This window comes from Pelophylax lessonae, assembly GCF_965119305.1.
Source record: "Pelophylax lessonae genome assembly, chromosome: 11".
In the NCBI taxonomy this organism is placed as follows: Eukaryota; Metazoa; Chordata; class Amphibia; order Anura; family Ranidae; genus Pelophylax; species Pelophylax lessonae.
Window position 1 is genome coordinate 190,238,803 of NC_138778.1, and position 19,368 is coordinate 190,258,170.

Here is a 19,368-nt window from a genome sequence, read left to right on the forward strand (position 1 = left end):
CATACATCACCCAGGGGGGAATGTTATTTTCTCAATAAAAGTGGAGTTACTCTTTATTCACTTGCCGACCAACCCACGTACATATACTGCAGGGCGGCAGCTCTTCTACATGAAATCACATACAGGTACGTCAGCTCATGCTTCTAGGTCTGTGGTGCGCACGAGTGTTGCCGGCGACCTGCTCTCGCTGTGATTGGACAGCGGGAGCCGATCCTTCCCGAGAGAGGCAGAAACAAGGCAGATCGCCGTTCTGTGACAAGGGAAGATAAAGATCTTGTGTTTCTGCTAAGCAGGAACATGGATCTCTGTCTTTTCACAGTTAAAGCACCCCTACAGAGTTAGAAAGCACTCCCTAGGCACACATTTAACCCTTTGATCGCCCCTGATGTTAACCCCTTCCCTGAAAGTGTCATTAGTACAGTGACAGTGCATACAAAAGTGTCACTTATAATGAGTCTAGCTTGGAGTTAGTTTTGGAGAAGTGAGCAGCTCTAGTCCTTTCTCTTAGTGAATTAGACCGGGGCCCCATGTCCGATTTGTCCGCCACAATGTCGCAGTCCCGTTATAAGTCGCTGATTGCCGCCATTACTTGTAAAAAAAAATAAAAAATAAAAATTCCATAAGACCACAAAGGCATCAAGAGGTCCACCAAGACAGACTTTTTTGATTGGCAAGTTTTTTTTAATTACATTTTTTTTTTTTGTCTATGTTTATTAAATCATGACTGCTTTAGAGTCTGCCTACCTCTTGGCTGGATTCACTAAATGTAATGGAATAAGCTCCAAGGCCTCTTCTTTACTCACTGTAGAGGGCAGTGCCCTCTGAAGAGTGATACGCTTACGGTATATGACAGGCAGTGAGGAAACTATATAACGCCTCCTTATCAGCTGATTTAACCCCTATAATGCATTGCACGCAAGTGTGGTGCAGCCACATTGAACTCAACAGGCGAGTTTGACAGGCAGTACCACCTGTCAAACTCTGCACATCAAGGTAAAAATGCACCAGCCACAAAGCAAAGCCAAAGCTAGACAAAAGCTAGACTGTGGAATGGATTGGAGTGGAGTGGACACTAGTACTATTCTACTACACTTTCAATACTCCCAATTAAGTAGAACAATATTATAGTGCAGAAAGCATAACATTTCAGCATGTTCACCAGTTAAACAACTTCTGTTTTTTTCATAAATTGCTGCCACTTCTCTAAAAACACGCTCCCTTGGTATCGAGAAAGGAGGAGCAGAAAGGTATCTTCTAGCATGAGAAGCAAGTTTTTTGTAGCGTGCCTCATTTTCTTTCCACCACTGAAGAGGATCACCACTTCTTCTGTCAATTACTGGTTCCTTCAAATAGAGATGAAGTTCATCATCCAGGCTCATTATTGCAGATTCTGAAGAATCCTCCACATGAGGCCACAATAAAACACTGAACATGGCATTTATTCGACCACAATGAGGTTTCTCTTCTGTCCGTTGTCTTTTTGGACATTTTTCTCTTTTTGAAGCATCCTGCTCTTCCACATTAGAAACCTGCTCTTCTTGACTTTTCTTTTCGGCAGGAACCTCCTGCACCTCCTGTTGAATATCTTCTATCAGCCATTGTTTTGCCTTGGCCAATACATCATCAGAAGAGAAAGGATGGTTCTTGTATCGAGGATCCAAAAGACATGCAAGCACAACATTTTTATTCTCTTCATGCTTCTCAAAACGTTTGGCGAGGCTGTCCCTCATGGCCTGCCTACATGTTTTAGTGTTACGTGTGTTGGGTCCCCTTCATTCTCATGCAGAAGCATCTTCAGCGCTCTCACACATGGGATGACAGATGACAAAGATGAGATGACTCACCTCTAGTGTCACTTCTTCTATGGGGAGGAGGGTCTCAATGATATTGGCTACAATGTCCCACTGATCAGCAGTAGGACAAGAATATCCTTCATATTCACCTGAATATATGGTAAGAGCTCGCTTCTACTGCAGCATTCTTTGCAGCATGTGAAGTGTTGAGTTCCATCGTGTTGGAACAGCATTAATCAAGTTGTTTTTGGGTAGGCCAAGGTCTTCCTGAATGCACCTCAGTCGCTGCTTGTCAAGGATTGAATGGTGGAAATGGCCTGCGCACCTCTTCAGCATGCTAATTATGTCAAGCAAAGCTTTCTAGGTTTGACATACCATCATTTACCACAAGTTGGAGGGTGTGTGCCATGCAACTGAGGTCTGACACTTCAGCAAGTCTCATTCCTTTCACCATGTTCGCTCCGCTGTCTCGAAGCACAAGCATCACTCAGTCTTTGGTGATTCCCCATTCTTCTAGCATGCCTAGAAACATTTCTCTAATGTACTCCCCAGTGTGGGATCCTTGCATCACTTTTGTATTCAACAACAAATGTCTTCTTGTCATCCGCTGTCAATGAAGTGGCATGTAAGACTCATTAGTGTCCTGACCAGCAGTCAGTCGTGAATAAGAGTGAGTTGTCAGCATTCTCTGGTTTCAGCATAGCCTTTACTTTCTCAAAGACTTGTCACTCTTCAGTGTGTACCTTGGCTCAACTATGGACATCAACCGCTTAAATCCAGAGTCAGACACTATTGTAAATGACTGGTTATCAGTGACCATCATCTCTGTCCAGCAGTTGGGATCTTCCATCCGATTTTTGCCACCTGTTTTTTTTCTGAAACATATCTGTTATTGTTGCCTGGGATAGTGATGTCTCACCTTGTGATTCATTTTGTTTTTTCCCTGCTGCATGATATAATTCAACATGATGAACTCTTAAATGGGCCCAAAGATTTGACGTATTTTTGGTTTTTGCAGTTATTGATCCCATGCTTACATTGTTTGTGCATGTGTTGCACACTGCTGCTGCTTTTCCTAGAGATGGAGATGAGAAATAGTCCCAGACCACACTTTTAATTTTTTTATCTGCATCAATCTCCATTGAAATTTGAAAGACACTACTGAAATTGAATATTGGCTTAAAAAACTGTCTGGCTGGCACCCTGTGGTGATGAGAGGCTGGCACCCTTTGGTGGGTGGCTGGCTGGCACCCTTTGGTGGGTGGCTGGCTGTCTGGCACCCTATGGTGGGTGGCTGGCTGGCTGGCACCCTATGGTGGGTGGCTGGCTGTCTGGCACCCTATGGTGGGTGGCTGGCTGGCACCCTTTGGTGGGTGGCCGTCTGGCACCCTTTGGTGGGTGGGTGGCTGGCTGGCACCCTTTGGTGGGTGGGTGGCTGGCTTGCACCCTTTGGTGGGTGGCTGGCTGGCTGGCACCCTTTGGTGGGTGGGTGGCTGGCTGGCACCCTGTGGTGGGTGGCTGGCTGGCACCCTTTTGTGGCTGGCTGGCTTGCACCCTGTGGTGGGTGGCTGGCTGGCACCCTGTGGTGGGTGGCTGGCTGGCACCCTTTGATGGGTGGCTGGCACATTGTGTGGTGGGCGACTGGCTGGTACAGACCCAGGGCCTGTGGCTGGCTAGCTGGTACAGGCAGGGCCTGTGGCTGGCTGGCTGGTACAGGCCTGTGGGTGTGTGGGTGTCTGGCTGGCCCTGGGCACCTGTGGGTGGGTGTATGTATGGTGGCTGTGTTAAAGACACTGTGTGCACTGTACACTGCACTGTACACTCACTGTCCCAAAACTCCCCGACTCCAGACGAGGCTGAGGGAGGCGGCCTAAGAAGGCAGAAGCTGTCCCAGTGCATGGAGGCGCGTGGCGCAACATACGCAATGGCGTCACGACAATATCTTCAATATCGGTAACCTCTGGGGCCAATTCCGATATATCGGGGAAAGTGCATATCGGCCCTCGATATATCGGCCTCGCCGATACTCGGTCGATCCCTAGTAGGGAGCAGAACCAAGGAATGGTGCAGAAGGTGGGTAGGGGGTGATACCAAGGAATGGGGAATGGTGCAGGAAGTGGCAGAACCAAGGAATGGTGCAGGAGGTGGGTAGGAGGCAGAACCAAGGAATGATGCAGGAGGTGTGTAGGGGGGAGAACCAAGGAATGGTGCAGAAGGTGGGTAGGGGAGGAACCTGTCAGGGCTTACCTTGGTTGGAGTCTGTAGCGCAGAGATGTACGCTCACCCTTGCAGATATGGACAGTCCAAGGTGACCAGGTAAGAAAGCCACCTGGGCTGGGAATCTGTGCAGGGGGGCTTGGCAGGAAAAGTGCTCCAATTAGCAGTACCGGCAGGAATACCAACGGAAGGATAGTCCAAGAATAACCATAGTCAAAAGATGCCACAAGTCAGGATAAACACGGAGTGGAGGCAAGGTAAGAAGCCAGAGTCAGTCTGGAAAACACAGGTGACAAGAACACAGGAACTAAATCTGTCAACCAGGAACAATGAACTGACACTGCTGTCAGGGAGGCAGTGTTTTATACCTTACTTAAAGGAGCAATTAGCTTCAGACGGACAATGTGAGACAGGAGCATTCTCAGGTAAAGTCTAGCCCCCTACGGTGCAGGAGGTGGGTAGGGGGCGCAATTAAGGAATGGTGCAGGAGGTGGGAAGGGGGCAGAACCAAGGAATGGTGCAGGAGGTGAGTAGGGGCGGAACCAAGGAATGGTGCAGGAGGTGGGTAGGAGGTGGAACCAAGGAATGGTGCAGGAGGTGGGTAGGGGACAGAACCAAAGAATGGTGCAGGAGGTGGGTAGGGGACAGAACCAAGGAATGGTGCAGGAGGTGGGTAGGGGGTAGAACAAAGGAATGGTGCAGGAGGTGGGTAGGGAATGGAACCAAGAAATGGTGCAGGAGGTGGGTAGGGGATAGAACCAAGGAATGGTGCAGGAGGTGGGTAGGGGCGGAACCAAGGAATGGTGCAGGAGATGGGTAGGGGCGGAACCAAGGAATGGTGCAGGAGGTGGGTAGGGGATAGATCCAAGGAATGATGTGGGAGGTGGATAGGGGCGGAACCAAGGAATGGTGCAGGAGGTGGGTAGGGCGTGGAACCAAGGAATGGTGCAGTAGGTGGGTAGCGGGTAGATCAAAGGAATGGTGCAGGAGGTAGGTAGGGGGCAGAACCAGAGAATGGTGCAGGAGGTGGGTAGGGGACGGAACCAAGGAATGGTGCAGGAGGTGGGTAGGGGATGGAACCAAGAAATGGTGCAGGAGGTGGGTAGGGGCGTAACCAAGGAATGGTGCAGGAGGTGGGTAGGGGATGGAACCAAGGAATGGTGCAGGAGGTGGGTAGGGGCGGAACCAAGGAATAGTGCAGGAGGTGGGTAGGGGGGTGAGTTCCTGTATCTTTTGTCTTTCTAGCTAGTTTCATACAGTTCAGAACATCTGCCATATTTTCTTGATTTTTTTCAAGCTGTAATAAAAACATTTTGCGGGTAGACTTTTATATCAGCTGGGAAAACAAAGCTATAGATCCACTTGGGTCCCCCTTTAATTCCCATAAAAGAAACGTTTTAAATTCGAGCCAAGCCTCAGCTACCTGCCAAGGGTTTTTGTCCAGACGGTACTAACAAATCCTTTCGTTTCCATTTACAGAATATCTAGATACGCCGACTCGAAAAATACGCTTAAAACTATGTTGAGGTCATTTAAGGAGAATTATTTTCGTCATAGGAGAACAAAAAAAAAAACAAAAACAGTGGAAGGGAGTACAACTGAGGATTTAAGTTGATTCTGGTGGAATATTCCTGCATTTCAAATGAATTTCTGTTCCTTTCTGTACACACAAGGCTTACAAGCCCTACGCCAGCAGAAGGTTTGCAGTGTGTGTAACTGTTTGCTAAATGTGTACAGCCAGGCACTAAATCACCAAACCTATCTCCTTCCCAAACTTTAAGACATTCCCTGAGGTGGGGTGGGGGGAGTCAAGATGCAGATTCAGTTTCAGATGCCATCAAAGACTTGTAGGATTTGCCCACGTTAAAAATTCTCTCTTCTACTTGTGGATGAACAGGTTGCTGACAAAAGGTCATTCTCTCTCTCTCTCTGCAGCAGCTAACACTGTTCAGCTGTCCCTGACCCGCTGCTTCAGGTATGTGGATTAATGTATGAGCCCAATACAATCCTCTGTTATCAGATGCTCCTTTTTCCTTATCCTCTCTGATTTTTTATTTTTTTTTTCAAACATTAATTTTTTTTTTTTTACAAATTTTAATACATTTATAAATATTTCAGGGTTTTTTGTTCCAATTATTTAAAATTTTATAGGCATACAGTAAGTACAGTACAGCTTTTATTTTTCTATGTTTTTTTTTTTTTTTTTTTTGCTTTTTTAACTGTATTGTAGTTTTACATTTTAATTTTAGAGTATGTGTAAATTACGCCTAGGCAAAAAATAATAATAACTACATCTAGTAATATTTATGTGGCTTTTAAATACTGATATACACTATGGTAAACAGTCTATATTTATGATATATTTTAAATATGCTATATTTTAAATGTATATACTTTACTCAATTACTTGTGTTTTATATATATATATATATATATATATATCTATATCTATAGTGTAAATCTATAAAATCTAGTAGTAGTAGTAGCAGTAAATAAAAGTGTATAAATAAGTATTAAATACTGCACAGAGATCCCTTTTGATACATTTTGTAATGTATAGATTTTATTTACTTGCTTGTGTAATATATATATATAATATATATATATATATATATAAATAGACAGACAGATAGAAAGATAGATCTATATGTATCTATATAGATATATACAGATATAGATATATATACTTTTATTTATTTTTTATTATATAAATCCAAGTGTATGAGTATGTATCAAATGCTGTAGATATAAAATATTGCAATCCTTTTTATACATAATCCTTGTTATACATAAGCCATATAATAATAGGATTAGGTAAATATATTCTTTTTCTTGAACATTTATTTATTTTATTATTGTTTTCCTGTTTACTTATTCCTTTCGGTATACATTTAAAAATGTATTAGGTCAATAATAATAATGATAATTTGCTATTTTTTAATTTACTGTTTTGCTATTTTTTAATTTACTGTTTTTTATGGCATTTATTTACACCTAATGTGTAAAGCTCTGATTTATTATTAATTTCTTATGATTGTTTACGGTTTATCTTAATGCAAAAAATGTAAATTATGCTCTGCATTTACCTATAATATGATATGCAGTTTTTTTATCCTGTAACACCATATTGTAGCCAGTAGATGTCATTATTGACAATATTATTCGAAGATAAGAAGATCCATCACATGCACAACAAATGCAGCTACAATATAAGCACAGCCCACATAAAGGTAGCAGTAACTATTAACCTTAGGAAGAGATAGAAAAGGAATGACTACCCTTTACAGCTATGATAGCATCATATTTCATGTTCTGATGTTAGGTGGAGCAGTTGGGAAAGCACAGATGAGGCAGTATTTACATGCTTGTCAGGAGATTCCTAGAAAAATACCTGCAGACTTATAGACTGGTAGTCTCAATCTTTAGGTTTTTCTGGTGACTACTACAGATCCAAGCATTAGGTACCTAGTAAGATGTTGCAAATACATTGGATATTGCTGTGTGAGTCCCTTTATTTCTTTCATACATTCCTTGCACACATAACTTTAACTTACCAATACAGTATTGAGTAGGGTAGAGGAGGTAGACATTATACTTTCGGTGGTGAAGGTTTTGGTGTATTTTGGAATTGCCATGTTTCAAAAAAGTCTACCTCTGTCCAGAGTTGTATAAAGTACTCAAAACCCATACTTGAGTAAAAGTACAAGTGCTCGATCAAAAAGTGACTTGAGTAGAAGTGGAAGTGCTCAATCAAAAAGTGACTTTAGTAGAAGTACTAAAGAATTCAACATTTTTTGTACTTACGTATTGCAAGTAGTTTTTAAAAAAAAATTGCTACTCAAGTACTGAAAGTAAAAGTACCAGTAGTTTTGAAAAAAAATTGCTACTCAAGTACTGAAAGTAAAAGTACAAGTACTGTGTTATGTAGTTATTAAAGAAAGAAGTCAAAAGTTTAAACATCATATTGTTTTTTTATTATTTCAAATGCAGCTTTTATTTATACATACAGTAGCATTTATTTTCGTATGCGCTGATAATACACATGTTTTGAGCTTCATGAAACCTGCCATCTACTGTTCTGGTAGTGGTAATTTTTATAATAGTAACGAGTAACTATGCAGCACAAAAAAAAAATATTGGAGTAGAAGTATTGAAATAATCGAAAAATGTAGTGAAGTAAAAGTGGAAGTAGGAGAAAAAAATTCTACTCTAGGAAAGTACAGATACCGCCTTTCGGTACTTAAGTACAGTAGTGAAGTAGTTCTACTTAGTTACTATACATCTCTGCCTCTGTCTACCTCTACTTTAGAAACAATTGTAGTAACAGAAAAAAGCCGCTCAGGTGAGGCAAAGCACTCCGGTGCAGGTCGGATCCGCCATCCAGTAGTCAAGTAATCAAAGAGAAAGTTTGACCGTACTCAGGAGAAGATGAAAATGGAAGTGTTTAATTCCCCATAGAACTTGAATACATACAGTGCATCATACAGACATGGGACAGGTTGACGGGTTTCACGATTCTTTAGATCGGTTACTCATAACCAAATGATGGCTATGAGTAAGCGATCTAAAGAATCGTGAAACGCGTCAACCTGTCCCATGTCTGTATGATGCACTGTATGTATTCAAGTTCTATGGGGAATTAAACACTTCCATTTTCATCTTCTCCTGAGTACGGTCAAACTTTTTCTTTGATTACTTTACCTCTACTTTAACCTTGCTTCCTTGTCCTTTAAATCCTCAATTGTAATGCTCTAAAAATGCCACGTAAATACAGCCTTTGTAAATGTCAGGATGTACGTAGGGCAAAGGGACCTAATGTGACTTCGGACCTAATGTGACTTCCCCAGGCTGGCAGTAGGCTCTCAGGCACGGACCTGGAATAGTGGAGAGCTACTCTACGCACTTACTCTTAGGAACCGGGTTTTTCTCAGGGCTGACATGTCTGATACAAGAGGATTGGATGCAAGGGTGTCTGTTAACAAACTTCAACGTTACTTTAATATACAGCAGTGATTTCCAGAGTCCTGTATTGCAAACCAAACTTAGCATCTACATGTAAAACAGTGACTAGGATTTAGCATCATCTTATGGCCATATGTTTTTTTCTGGAGAGCTAGCACTCTGTCTGAGCTAGGAAAGAGGGTATCAGGACAATATCCCCCCGGACAATATCCCCCAGACAATACCCCCCCCCCCCGGAAAACATCCCCCTGGACATAATCCCCCCAGGACAACATCCCCGCGAATAATTTCCCCCCAGGACAACATCCCCTGGGCAATATCCCCCGGGCAATATCCCCTGGGACATAGGGTTAGGGTTAGAGGGTTAGGGTTAGAGGGGGGATATTGTCCAGGGGGATATTGTCCAGGGAGGATATTGTCCAGGGGGATATTGTCTGGGGGGGATATTGTTCAGGGGGATATTGTCCGGGGGGATATTGTCCTGGGGGATATTGTCCGGGGGGGATATTGTCCTAGAATCAGGCAAGAGCACCTACCTAACAATGCAGATGTGCCATGGTCAATATGGTGGTGTCTAGGTTGATGCTGGATGAGTCAGAGATCAGGATGGAGGAGCAGTAAGTACCACACCTCTGATGGCCAAATGGTTATATTTATTTAGATGTACGTATATCTTGAAGGCTACTTTAATTCCATAAGTCTTCTTGATGTTTGCATCCTACCATGGAAGTTCTTGGATGTTAGGCTGTGTAAGGATTATGACAAGCTCAGGTGTCATTGCTCCCTAAATGTCTATGTAAGTAGCACCAACCTAACCTTCCTAGGTTGTCCATTGACCTATGGCATGCAGGCGCATTCCAGTCACTCTCTGGCTCTAGAGTTGCACAAACATAACAGTAGGCTCAGCCATTCATCTCTTTTTAGAAGAGTCTGGGTAAGTGGTTCTGTGAACTCTATAGCATCTTATTTTAGAGGTACCATTTAAGACCTGTGTGGCCAGACTTTGGGCTTGTGTTGATGACATCAGTTTCAGATGCTTCTCAGATCATTCAGAATAAATTGACAGGTGCCTATGGCTTCCAGTTGGCCACCTTCAAATCTACATTTGATTTGCTTCAAGTGGGAGTTATATACTCATAGATTTGTGCGGCAATGCAAAAACTGCTTGAAATGGCACAACCAAAAGCCCGTCAATCCAGGCTCTAACAATCTCGGTACTGTTTCTGACAGCCATTAGACTATTCCCTCTGACATTAGTTGGCCAATACGTTTAGAGTCCTCTAATAGATATAATATAATATAATATGATGGTATATAATAATATAATATACCATCAAATACAAGGTGAATAGGGGACGAATTGCATTAACTGGTACCTAAACCGCTTCCAGTATTATAATTTTTCCACAAATACCCAAAACCATCATTTTCGAAAAGAGTTGACTTTGCTTTACCACCCCTACCCTCATCAATTGCATATTATTGTTTGCACCTAAACTGCAAATGTTGTTTAAAATGGGGGAGAATTAGAGACCCATTGAATGATGGTTGACTTTTTCTTTTTGTAGCTATAAGCTCTCCTGCCAAATTCAGAGATGACACTGATACACATACATCCATATGTCCCTGGCTTGCTCCTGTGGATTATGAAGCTCTCAAGCTCCTTTGCTTTGGCCAGTGATACCGAACTACTGCATCCATCCAACAGCACTGCTGCGGATCTCATGTTTGATCTCGGAATCCCAAGAAGCCGAAGGAAGCGATACATTTCCCCCAGAGACATGAATGCCTTGCTGGACTATCACAACCAGGTGCGCTCCAAAGTCTTCCCCCCAGCTGCCAATATGGAATACATGGTAAGTGCACAGTCCTGGGAGACATAAGATAAATGGACACTCTATTAAAAAGAACCTCTAGAGTTTAGGTGGTGCCCAAAAAAGGCAGGCATAGGGTAAAGGACTAGTCTTTTCTCCCTTACCATGTGTCTGTGAGTGGAGGCGGCCATCTTCACAGAGAGCAGGGTTTTGCTTCGTCATGTCAGAGTTGCCCTCTTGAGAACAGATAATCAAGTGACTGGTGGTTAAATATTATATATAAGTAGTAGGAGAGGTGCAGAAAACTAAGCTCCACAGAATAGAGGAATGAGAAGCAGGGAAATTCTTGCACTGCAGGTCCTCAGGTGCAGCTTCCTCTCCAGCAAGGAGAACAATGAGCAACACAGTAGAGATATCACCAAATCTTAATCCAAATCTCCAGAGACTAGCAGTCGGAAGTGCAGTGCCTTAGATCACATACTGCAGGCTCAAGGCCTCGGGGTGCCTAGACACAGGACGTGCACTGGTATTTTTTCAGTTTGAATTCAAGACAAATGTTTTTTCAGGTCACAATTCACATTCCTAGATGTTACCTATTTTCCACTTTAAAAGAAAAATATGATTGTTTTAGTTCAGATAAATGTTCATCTGTTTCTTTTCTTAAAGCTTTCTTACTAAAGGAAAAAGTGCATTGTTCAAGTTCAGCTAAATTTGCATCTTTTCTTTTTTCCTAAAGTGTTACTAAACCCCAGACCCTGCATTCACTATATCCGGTCTCCCACAGTACACAGAACATGGAAATGCAAATATTTTAGTAAATATAAACTGCTAAATACCTTTTGCTCATCAGCAGTATATAGCAGTCATGTGATGTCTATTAGTGTCTGGCCGAGCACTGGTTAAAGCTTGTAGGAGGAGTTTTCATTCTCCTCTGATTGACCTATGAGGCTGCATGACTCCTGACCCTCGGTCTGGACAGTGCTGATTGGCCCTGTGCTGATTACCGTCACCCCCCCCCCCCCCAAAAAAAAAAAACTCTCTAGCAATACACACCAAATTGAACATGTGCAGAGTACCTCTTATGGCTCTGTACTATCAGCAAATGGATTGGAGACAGTAAAAGAAGGGGAGGATCAGAGAAAACAGGATCAAACACCCTTTTTACACAATGCAGAGGATTAATCTCTTATGTTCCACAGTGAGTATAACAAGCATGATTTATTGCAAATACAGACTGATATTACTGTTGTGAGTTTAGTAACACTTTAACCACCTAAGGACCAGGCCTATTTCTGACACTTGTTGTTACAAGTTCGAATCAGTATATTTTGCTAAAAAATTACTTTATATATATTATTTTTTAGCAGAGACCCTAGAGAATAAAATGGAGATCGTTGCAATACTTTATGTCACACCACATTTGCACAGTGGTCTTACAAACGCAATTTTTTTGGAAAAAAAATACACTTTTTAAAAAAAACGAAAAACAGTAAAGTTAGCCCAATTTTTTTCTATAATGTAAAGGATAATGTTACACCGAATAAATAGATACCCAACATGTCATGCTTCAAAATTGTGCACGCTCGTGGAATGACGACAAATAGTGGTACCTAAAAATCTCCATAGGCAACGTTTTAACATTTTTTACAGGTTACCAGTTTAGAGTTACAGAGGAGGTCTAGGGCTCAAATTATTGCTCTCGTTCTAGCGATCGCGGCGATACCTCACATGTGTGGTTTGAACACCGTTTACATATGTGGGCGCAACTTGCGTATTTGCTTCTGCGCGAGAGCGAGGAGAAACAGGGTGCTTTACTTTTTTTTTTTTCCTTTTTATTTTACTTTTATTTTTACACTGTCCCTTTAAGACATTTTTTTTTTATCACTTTTTTTCCTATTACAAGTAATGTAAACATCCCTTGTAATAGAAATAAGCAGGACAGGTGCTCTTTAATGTGAGATCCGGGGTCAAAAAGACCTCAGATGTCACATCTACACTTAAAAGCAAAAAAAAATTTTACCCTTTAAGCCCGTTGGGAGGAAGTGACGTATGATGTCGTGCCGTTACTCCAAGGCCATAGAGTCGAGTGGGGGCCATCTTGCCCTCACTCGACTTCCTGCCTGAGACTATCTGCTGCCATAACACCGGTATTTAACGTCAAAGTACTGATGTAAAACTGCTGTGGGTGATCCGAAAGTGGTTAAAGTATACAAGTTAAAAAAAAAAAAAAAGCAATTTTTTTTAAGGGTTTTTTTTTACTCCAATAATAGAAGTACCAAAAAAGGACCACTTTGGGAGGTACTAAACAGATGAAAATTTGGAATAATAAGAGTAGCATATTGAAATTATACATATATATATAAATATATATATATATATATATATATACGATATCTCACAAAAGTGAGTACACCCCTCACATTTTTGTATATATTTTATTCTATCTTTTCATGTGACAACACTGAAGAAATGACACTTTGCTACAATGCAAAGTAGTGAGTGTACAGCTTGTATAACAGTGTACATTTGCTGTCCCCTCAAAATAACTCAATACACAACCATTAATGTCTAAACCTCTGGCAACAAAAGTGAATACACCCCTTAGCCATTTTCCCTCACCAGTGTGATATGTGACTCATTCGTTTTACAAGGTCTCAGGTGTGAATGGGGAGCAGGTGTGTTACATTTTGGTGTTATCGCTCTCACCCTCTCATACTGGTTACTGGAAGTTCAATATGGCACCTCATGACAAAGAACTCTCTGAGGATCTGAAAAAAAGAATTGATGCTCTACATAAAGATGGCAAAGGCTATAAGAAGATTGCCAAGACCCTGAAGCTGAGCTGCAGCATGGTGGCCAAGACCATACAGCGGTCTAACAGGACAGGTTCCACTCAGAACAGGCCTCACCATGGTCAATCAAAGAAGTTGAGTGCACATGCTTAGCGTCATATACAGATGTTGTCTTTGGGAAATAGACATATGAGTGCTGCCAGCATTGCTGCAGAGGTTGAATGGGTGGGGGGTCAGCCTGTCAGTGCTCAGACCATACGCCACACACTGCATCAAATTGGTCTGCATGGCTGTGGTCCCAGAAGAAAGCCTCTTCTAATGATGATGCACAAAAAAGCCCGCAAACAGTTTATGGAAGACAAGCAGACTAAGGACATGGATTACTGGAACCATGTTCTGTGGTCTGATGAGACCAAGATAAACTTATTTGGTTCAAATGGTGTGAAGCGTGTGTCGCGGCAACCAGGTGAGGAGTACAAAGACAAGTGTGTCTTGCCTACAGTCAAGCATGGTGGTGGGAGTGTCATGGTCTGGGGCTGCATGAGTGCTGCCAGCACTGGGGAGCTACAGTTCATTGAGGGAACCATGAATGCCAACATGTACTGTGACATACTGAAGCAGAGCATGATCCCCTCCCTTCAGAGACTGGGCCGCAGGGCAGTATTCCAACATAACGACCCCAAACACACCTCCAAGACGACCACTGCCTTGCTAAAGAAGCTGAGGGTAAAGGTGATGGACTGGCCAAGCATGTCTACAGACCTAAACCCTATTGAATATCTGTTAGGCATCCTCAAACGGGGGATGGAGGAGTGGAAAGTCTGTAACATCCACCAGCTCCGTGATGTTGTCATGGAGGAGTGGAAGGACTCCAGGGGCAACCTGTGAAGCTCTGGTGAACTCCATGCCCAAGAGGGTTAAGGCAGTGCTGGAAAATAATGGTGGCTACACAAAATATTAACATCTTGGGCCCAATTTGGAGATTGTCACTTAGGGGTGTACTCAATTTTGTTGCCAGCGGTTCAGACATTAATGGCTGTGTTCTAAGTTATTTTGAGAGGACAGCAAATTTACACGGTTATACAAGTTGTACACTCACTACTTTACATTGTAGCAAAGTGTCATTTCTTCAGTGTTGTCATCTGAAATTATATAATAAAATATTTACAAAAATGTTATGGGGTGTACTCACTTTGTGAGATACTTTATTATAAAAAACAGTAAGGCTCCTTTCACACGGCCGCTCCGCTGCTTTCCGTATGTCCGCAAATCATCCTATTTTTTTGCGGATGATTTGCGGACATAATGTAAGTGAATGGCATTGCGGATGTCAGTGGAATACCATCCGCTGACATCCGATTTTCCTCCTTTCAGTTCTGTTCCGTTTTTTGGAACGGAACAGAACCCCATTTTTCCATCCGTGTAAAAAACGGAAAGGAAGGAAAATCGGATGTCAGCGGTGTCATCCGCTGATATCCGCAATGCCATATACTTACATTATGTCCGCATATCATCCGCAAACGGATGGGATAATATGCGGGAACACGGAGCGGATGACAGAAATGTCATCCGCTCCGTGGAAAAAAAAAAAAAAAGTCCCGCAGCGGACCTTTAACACGGAGCGGCCGTGTGAAAGGAGCCTTAGAACAGAAAATTAACTCAATAAAACGACAACTATTTTTTATTTTTATATATATATATATATATATGTATATATATATATATATATATATATATATATATATATATATATATATATATATTACTTTATTACTTATTATATATTCTGTATCTATATACATAGATACAGAGGGGAAAAGGACGAATTGAAAAAAAAAATCAACAAAAAATTAAATTATCTTTATCAATAGGCCCATTTTCTATGTTTGGTAGACCTTCACATCCATACGTCATGGAGCAACACCTGGCTGACTTTTAAACTGAAAAGGACTTTTCTGACATAGCACAGTCTGATCAAACAGTAACCATGTCTGAAAATATTATTTTTCCAAATTTAGCTGTTCTTAAAATCTTCCTCTGAGTATGACATTCTAGGAAGCTGCTCGCTTCATCTTAAGAACATGAACATCCCGATGTTGAACTTTCTCGTTTACCCAGGTGGCTATGTTCTTGCACTAGAAAGCCTAAAGCTGACACTAGAGAATGTGATCATGTATTTATTAAAATCCTGAGATACATTTTTAAATGTAAGGAGAGTAAAAATGTAAATTTGACTTTGAATCAGCCTCTGTATTCCCTGTACAACAGTATTTAGTCTGGGAGAGAAGCAGCACCGGGAGCCAATCAAATGTGCTACATACACATGCTGACAGGAGGAGAATGTAGAGAGATGAATTTATTATCCTTCACTGTCCAGTCACAGGCTGTGGGTGGGGAGATGACCAGGCTGTAATAAATGACTGCAGTAGAGAAAAGTCAGGTCTTGCTGTGCTGTCTTTCAAGGATGAATAGAAATAAAAATCCTTTACGTCAGTGGTTCTCAACCAGGGTTCCATGGAGCTCTAGGGTTCCTCCAGAGGTTGCTGGGGGTTGCTTGAGCAATGGGCGATTTCTGCCTCTCAGATAAGTTCTCCTGACACCATTGATCTTTTTAGCTATCTGGAAGAAGGTAAAGCTGGATAAACACAATACAACTTTTGTGGTCAGATTTCCTTTAGATTTACCTTCAACTATGTAGTGCAAGGGCCTGCCAGATTGCATACAAATTGGAAGTGTTTACGTTTGACCTCCTATTATATGATTTTGGTAAGTCTAAAGGAAAAAGTCTTCAGAAAATCTTATAGTGTGTATGGCCCATATCCCACTGATCATCACACTTATGTATCATGAGTTGTAAATATAGTCATTTTAAGGGTTCCTCTGTGTTGAAAAGGTTGAGAAAATCTGCTTTACGTGATAAAACAGTTCCCACCAATGCTACAGTTTTAAATGTATAATTAGGCGTTTGTCTGGAAGTTAACCACTCTACTACCGCTCACAGTAATACTACTGCGGCAGAGTGGCTCGTTCCCGTCCAGTCACGTAGTATTAACGTGACTGGACTCCTCCCCTTCTGGGCGGCGCTTGCGCGCCGCCGGAGGCTCGCTCCCGCTGTTTTCATTCACAGCGGGAGTCGGGCCAGGGGAGGAGCAGCGGCGATCGTCGGGGATCGAGTCTGGAGATCCGCCCGCTGTGTGTAAACACAGCGGGCGGATCTCCATAGTGACAGGGAGTGACAGATCGGACTGTTCAGCATAGCTGGACATCCGATCTGTCCATGAATCACATAGTCACCTCCCCCCCTACACGTCAGTAAGCACCAGGCATACATTAACCCCTCCCTCTCCAATAAAATTAACCCCTTCCCTGCCAGTGTCATTTTTACAGTAACAGTGCATATATATAGCACTGATTACTGCAGTAATGTCACTGGTACCCCCAAAAGTGTCAAAAATGTCAGTCAGGGGTCCGGTCTGTCCGCCGCAATGTCGCAGTCCCGCAAAAAAAATCGCAGATCGCCGCCATTACGCGTTAAAAAAAAAACACCAAAAATGACAGAAATCTTTCCCTTTGTTAGTAAACGCAATAACTTTTGCGCAAACCAATCAAAATACGCTTATTGCGATTTTTTTTACCAAACATATGTAGCATAAAACAAATTGGCCAAAAACTTTTAAAAAAATTGGTTTTTACATCTTTTTTGGGGGGAATTTCATATAAAAAAATGTGAAAAATATTGTTATTTTTTCAAAATAAACGCTCTTTTTTTGTTTATAGCGCAAAAAGTAAAAATCGCACAGGTGATCAAATACCACCAAAAGAAAGCTCTGTTTGTGGGAAAAAAAGGACGTAAATTTCGTTTGGGTACGGCGTCGCACGACCGCGCAATTGTCAGTTGAAGTCGCACAGCGCCGAATCGCAAAAAGTGGCCTGGACGAAAGACAGCAAAATCCTCCGGTTGTAAAGTGGTTAAAAAGGATCTTTACCTTAGAAAGAAGAAATTAAAAGTCAGCAGCTACAAATACTGTAGCTGCTGACTTTTAACCACTTCTGGAACGGAAGATTTCCCCCCCTTAATGACCAGGCCATATTTTGCGATTTGGCACTGTGTTATTTTAACAGACAATTGCGCGGTTGTGCGGCGCTGTACCTAAATAAAATTCATGTCATTTTTTCCCACAAACAGAGCTTTCTTTTGGTGGTATTTGATCACCTGTGCAATTTTTATTTTTTGCGCTATAAACAAAAAAAGAGCGTCAATTTTGAAAAAAAAAACAATATTTTTCACATTCTGCTATGTAGGCCGATGTGACCGATTGAAGGTCTACGTCGGTTTGCACAGGAGAGCCACACTTCCACAGTAAAAAGGCGGCGTGTGGTCAGCAACCGGTTAATAAAAGGACACTTACCTATCCAGAGATCCAGTGTCGTCATGTGAATGTTGGGTGGGGGGGCAACTTCCACTCACATCGCCTAGGCGATTTGAGTGGAAGTGGGAGCAGGTACCTATTAAAACTGGGATCGTGCTCCCCCCCAAAAAATGTTATATGGTAGAAGAGAGAGAAGGACATGAAGCAGAACTTTCCCTTGAGACTCGATTCACATCTATGCATGTTGCTTTTTAGCGTTTCTGCAGTGCTTTTTGCGTTTTTTACTGTAATTTTGCCGTGTTTTTACCACGATTTGCATTTTGTGTTTTTAAATCTGCCCAACAGCAAATTTTCCCCCCCAAAAAAGCAAAAAAAAATGCAAATTGCAGCAAAATCACTGCAGCAACTCGCAGTAAAATCGTAGTAAGGACTCTTTCACACGGGCGATCCGATCAGATTTGCCTGTCAGTTTTTTAGGCGGATCTGATCGGATCCTCCATGCAACTCTATGGGGCAGCGGATGTCAGCGGAGACACCTCCGCTGACACCCGCGGCCATCCGTATCCGATCCTGTCCGTGAAATCCGGACGGATGGAAACCCTATTTTTCCATCCGTTCAGGGATCGGATCAAATCGGATCGGATGAGAGCGGACAGGCGGTCCCCTCTCATCCGATCCCCCATAGAGGGCAGCGAGAGCTGTGACACCTCCCTCTCTGCACTGCAAGCGGAGACGGAGCTGTCATCCACCGGCTCAGTGGGGATCGGCGGATCGATCCCCGCTGAGCAGCACGCATCCGCCTACGGAGGCGGACCGTGTGGAAGAGCCCTAAAAGAAAGCGGAAAGCACAGCAAAAAACGCTGCAGAAATGCTCAAAAGCAACATGCAGATGTGAATCAAGCCTAAAAATGCACAAATGTTAAAAACCATTTATCATTTTCCTTCCACTTCACAATTATGTGCCACTTAGTGTTTGTCTATCACACAAAATCCCCCAAAAATACACGTTTTTGGTTGTAACATGACAAAATGTGGAAAATGTCAAGGGGTATGAATACTTTTTCAAGGCACTGTATTAACCACTTGCCGACCGCCGCAAGTACATATACTGCGGCGGTCAGCCCCTCACAGGCAAAGTGACGTACCGGTATGTCACTAGCCTGTGAGGCTCTGGGGAGCGAGCGCGCGCCGCCGGAGGCGCGCTCCCGCGCGGTTACGGACCCCCCCGCGCGTGTGACCGGTGGACCCGATGTCCGCCGCTCCCTCACGATCGTCCGTGACAGCGGGAGAAAGGCAGGCGGCTGATGTAAACAAACCGCCTGTCATTCTCCCCTGTGTAGGAACAGTGATCATACAGTTCTACTATGTAGAACCGTCGATCACTGTTCCTACACCTCAAGTCACAGCCAATCACAGTTAG

The 19,368-nt window shown here is 42.6% G+C and overlaps 1 protein-coding gene across 1 annotated transcript in view; it reads left to right on the forward strand.

Moving 5' to 3' along the window:
• Positions 1-5,882: 5,882 nt before the first annotated feature.
• Positions 5,883-19,368, forward strand: part of R3HDML (R3H domain containing like) — a 38,468-nt gene continuing 24,982 nt past the window's right edge. The window contains exons 1-2 of the mRNA XM_082272002.1: positions 5,883-5,985; positions 10,541-10,828. Of these exons, the coding sequence (XP_082128128.1) occupies positions 10,568-10,828 (261 nt within the window). The 5' untranslated portion in view covers positions 5,883-5,985; positions 10,541-10,567. The remainder of the gene's footprint in view (positions 5,986-10,540; positions 10,829-19,368) is intronic.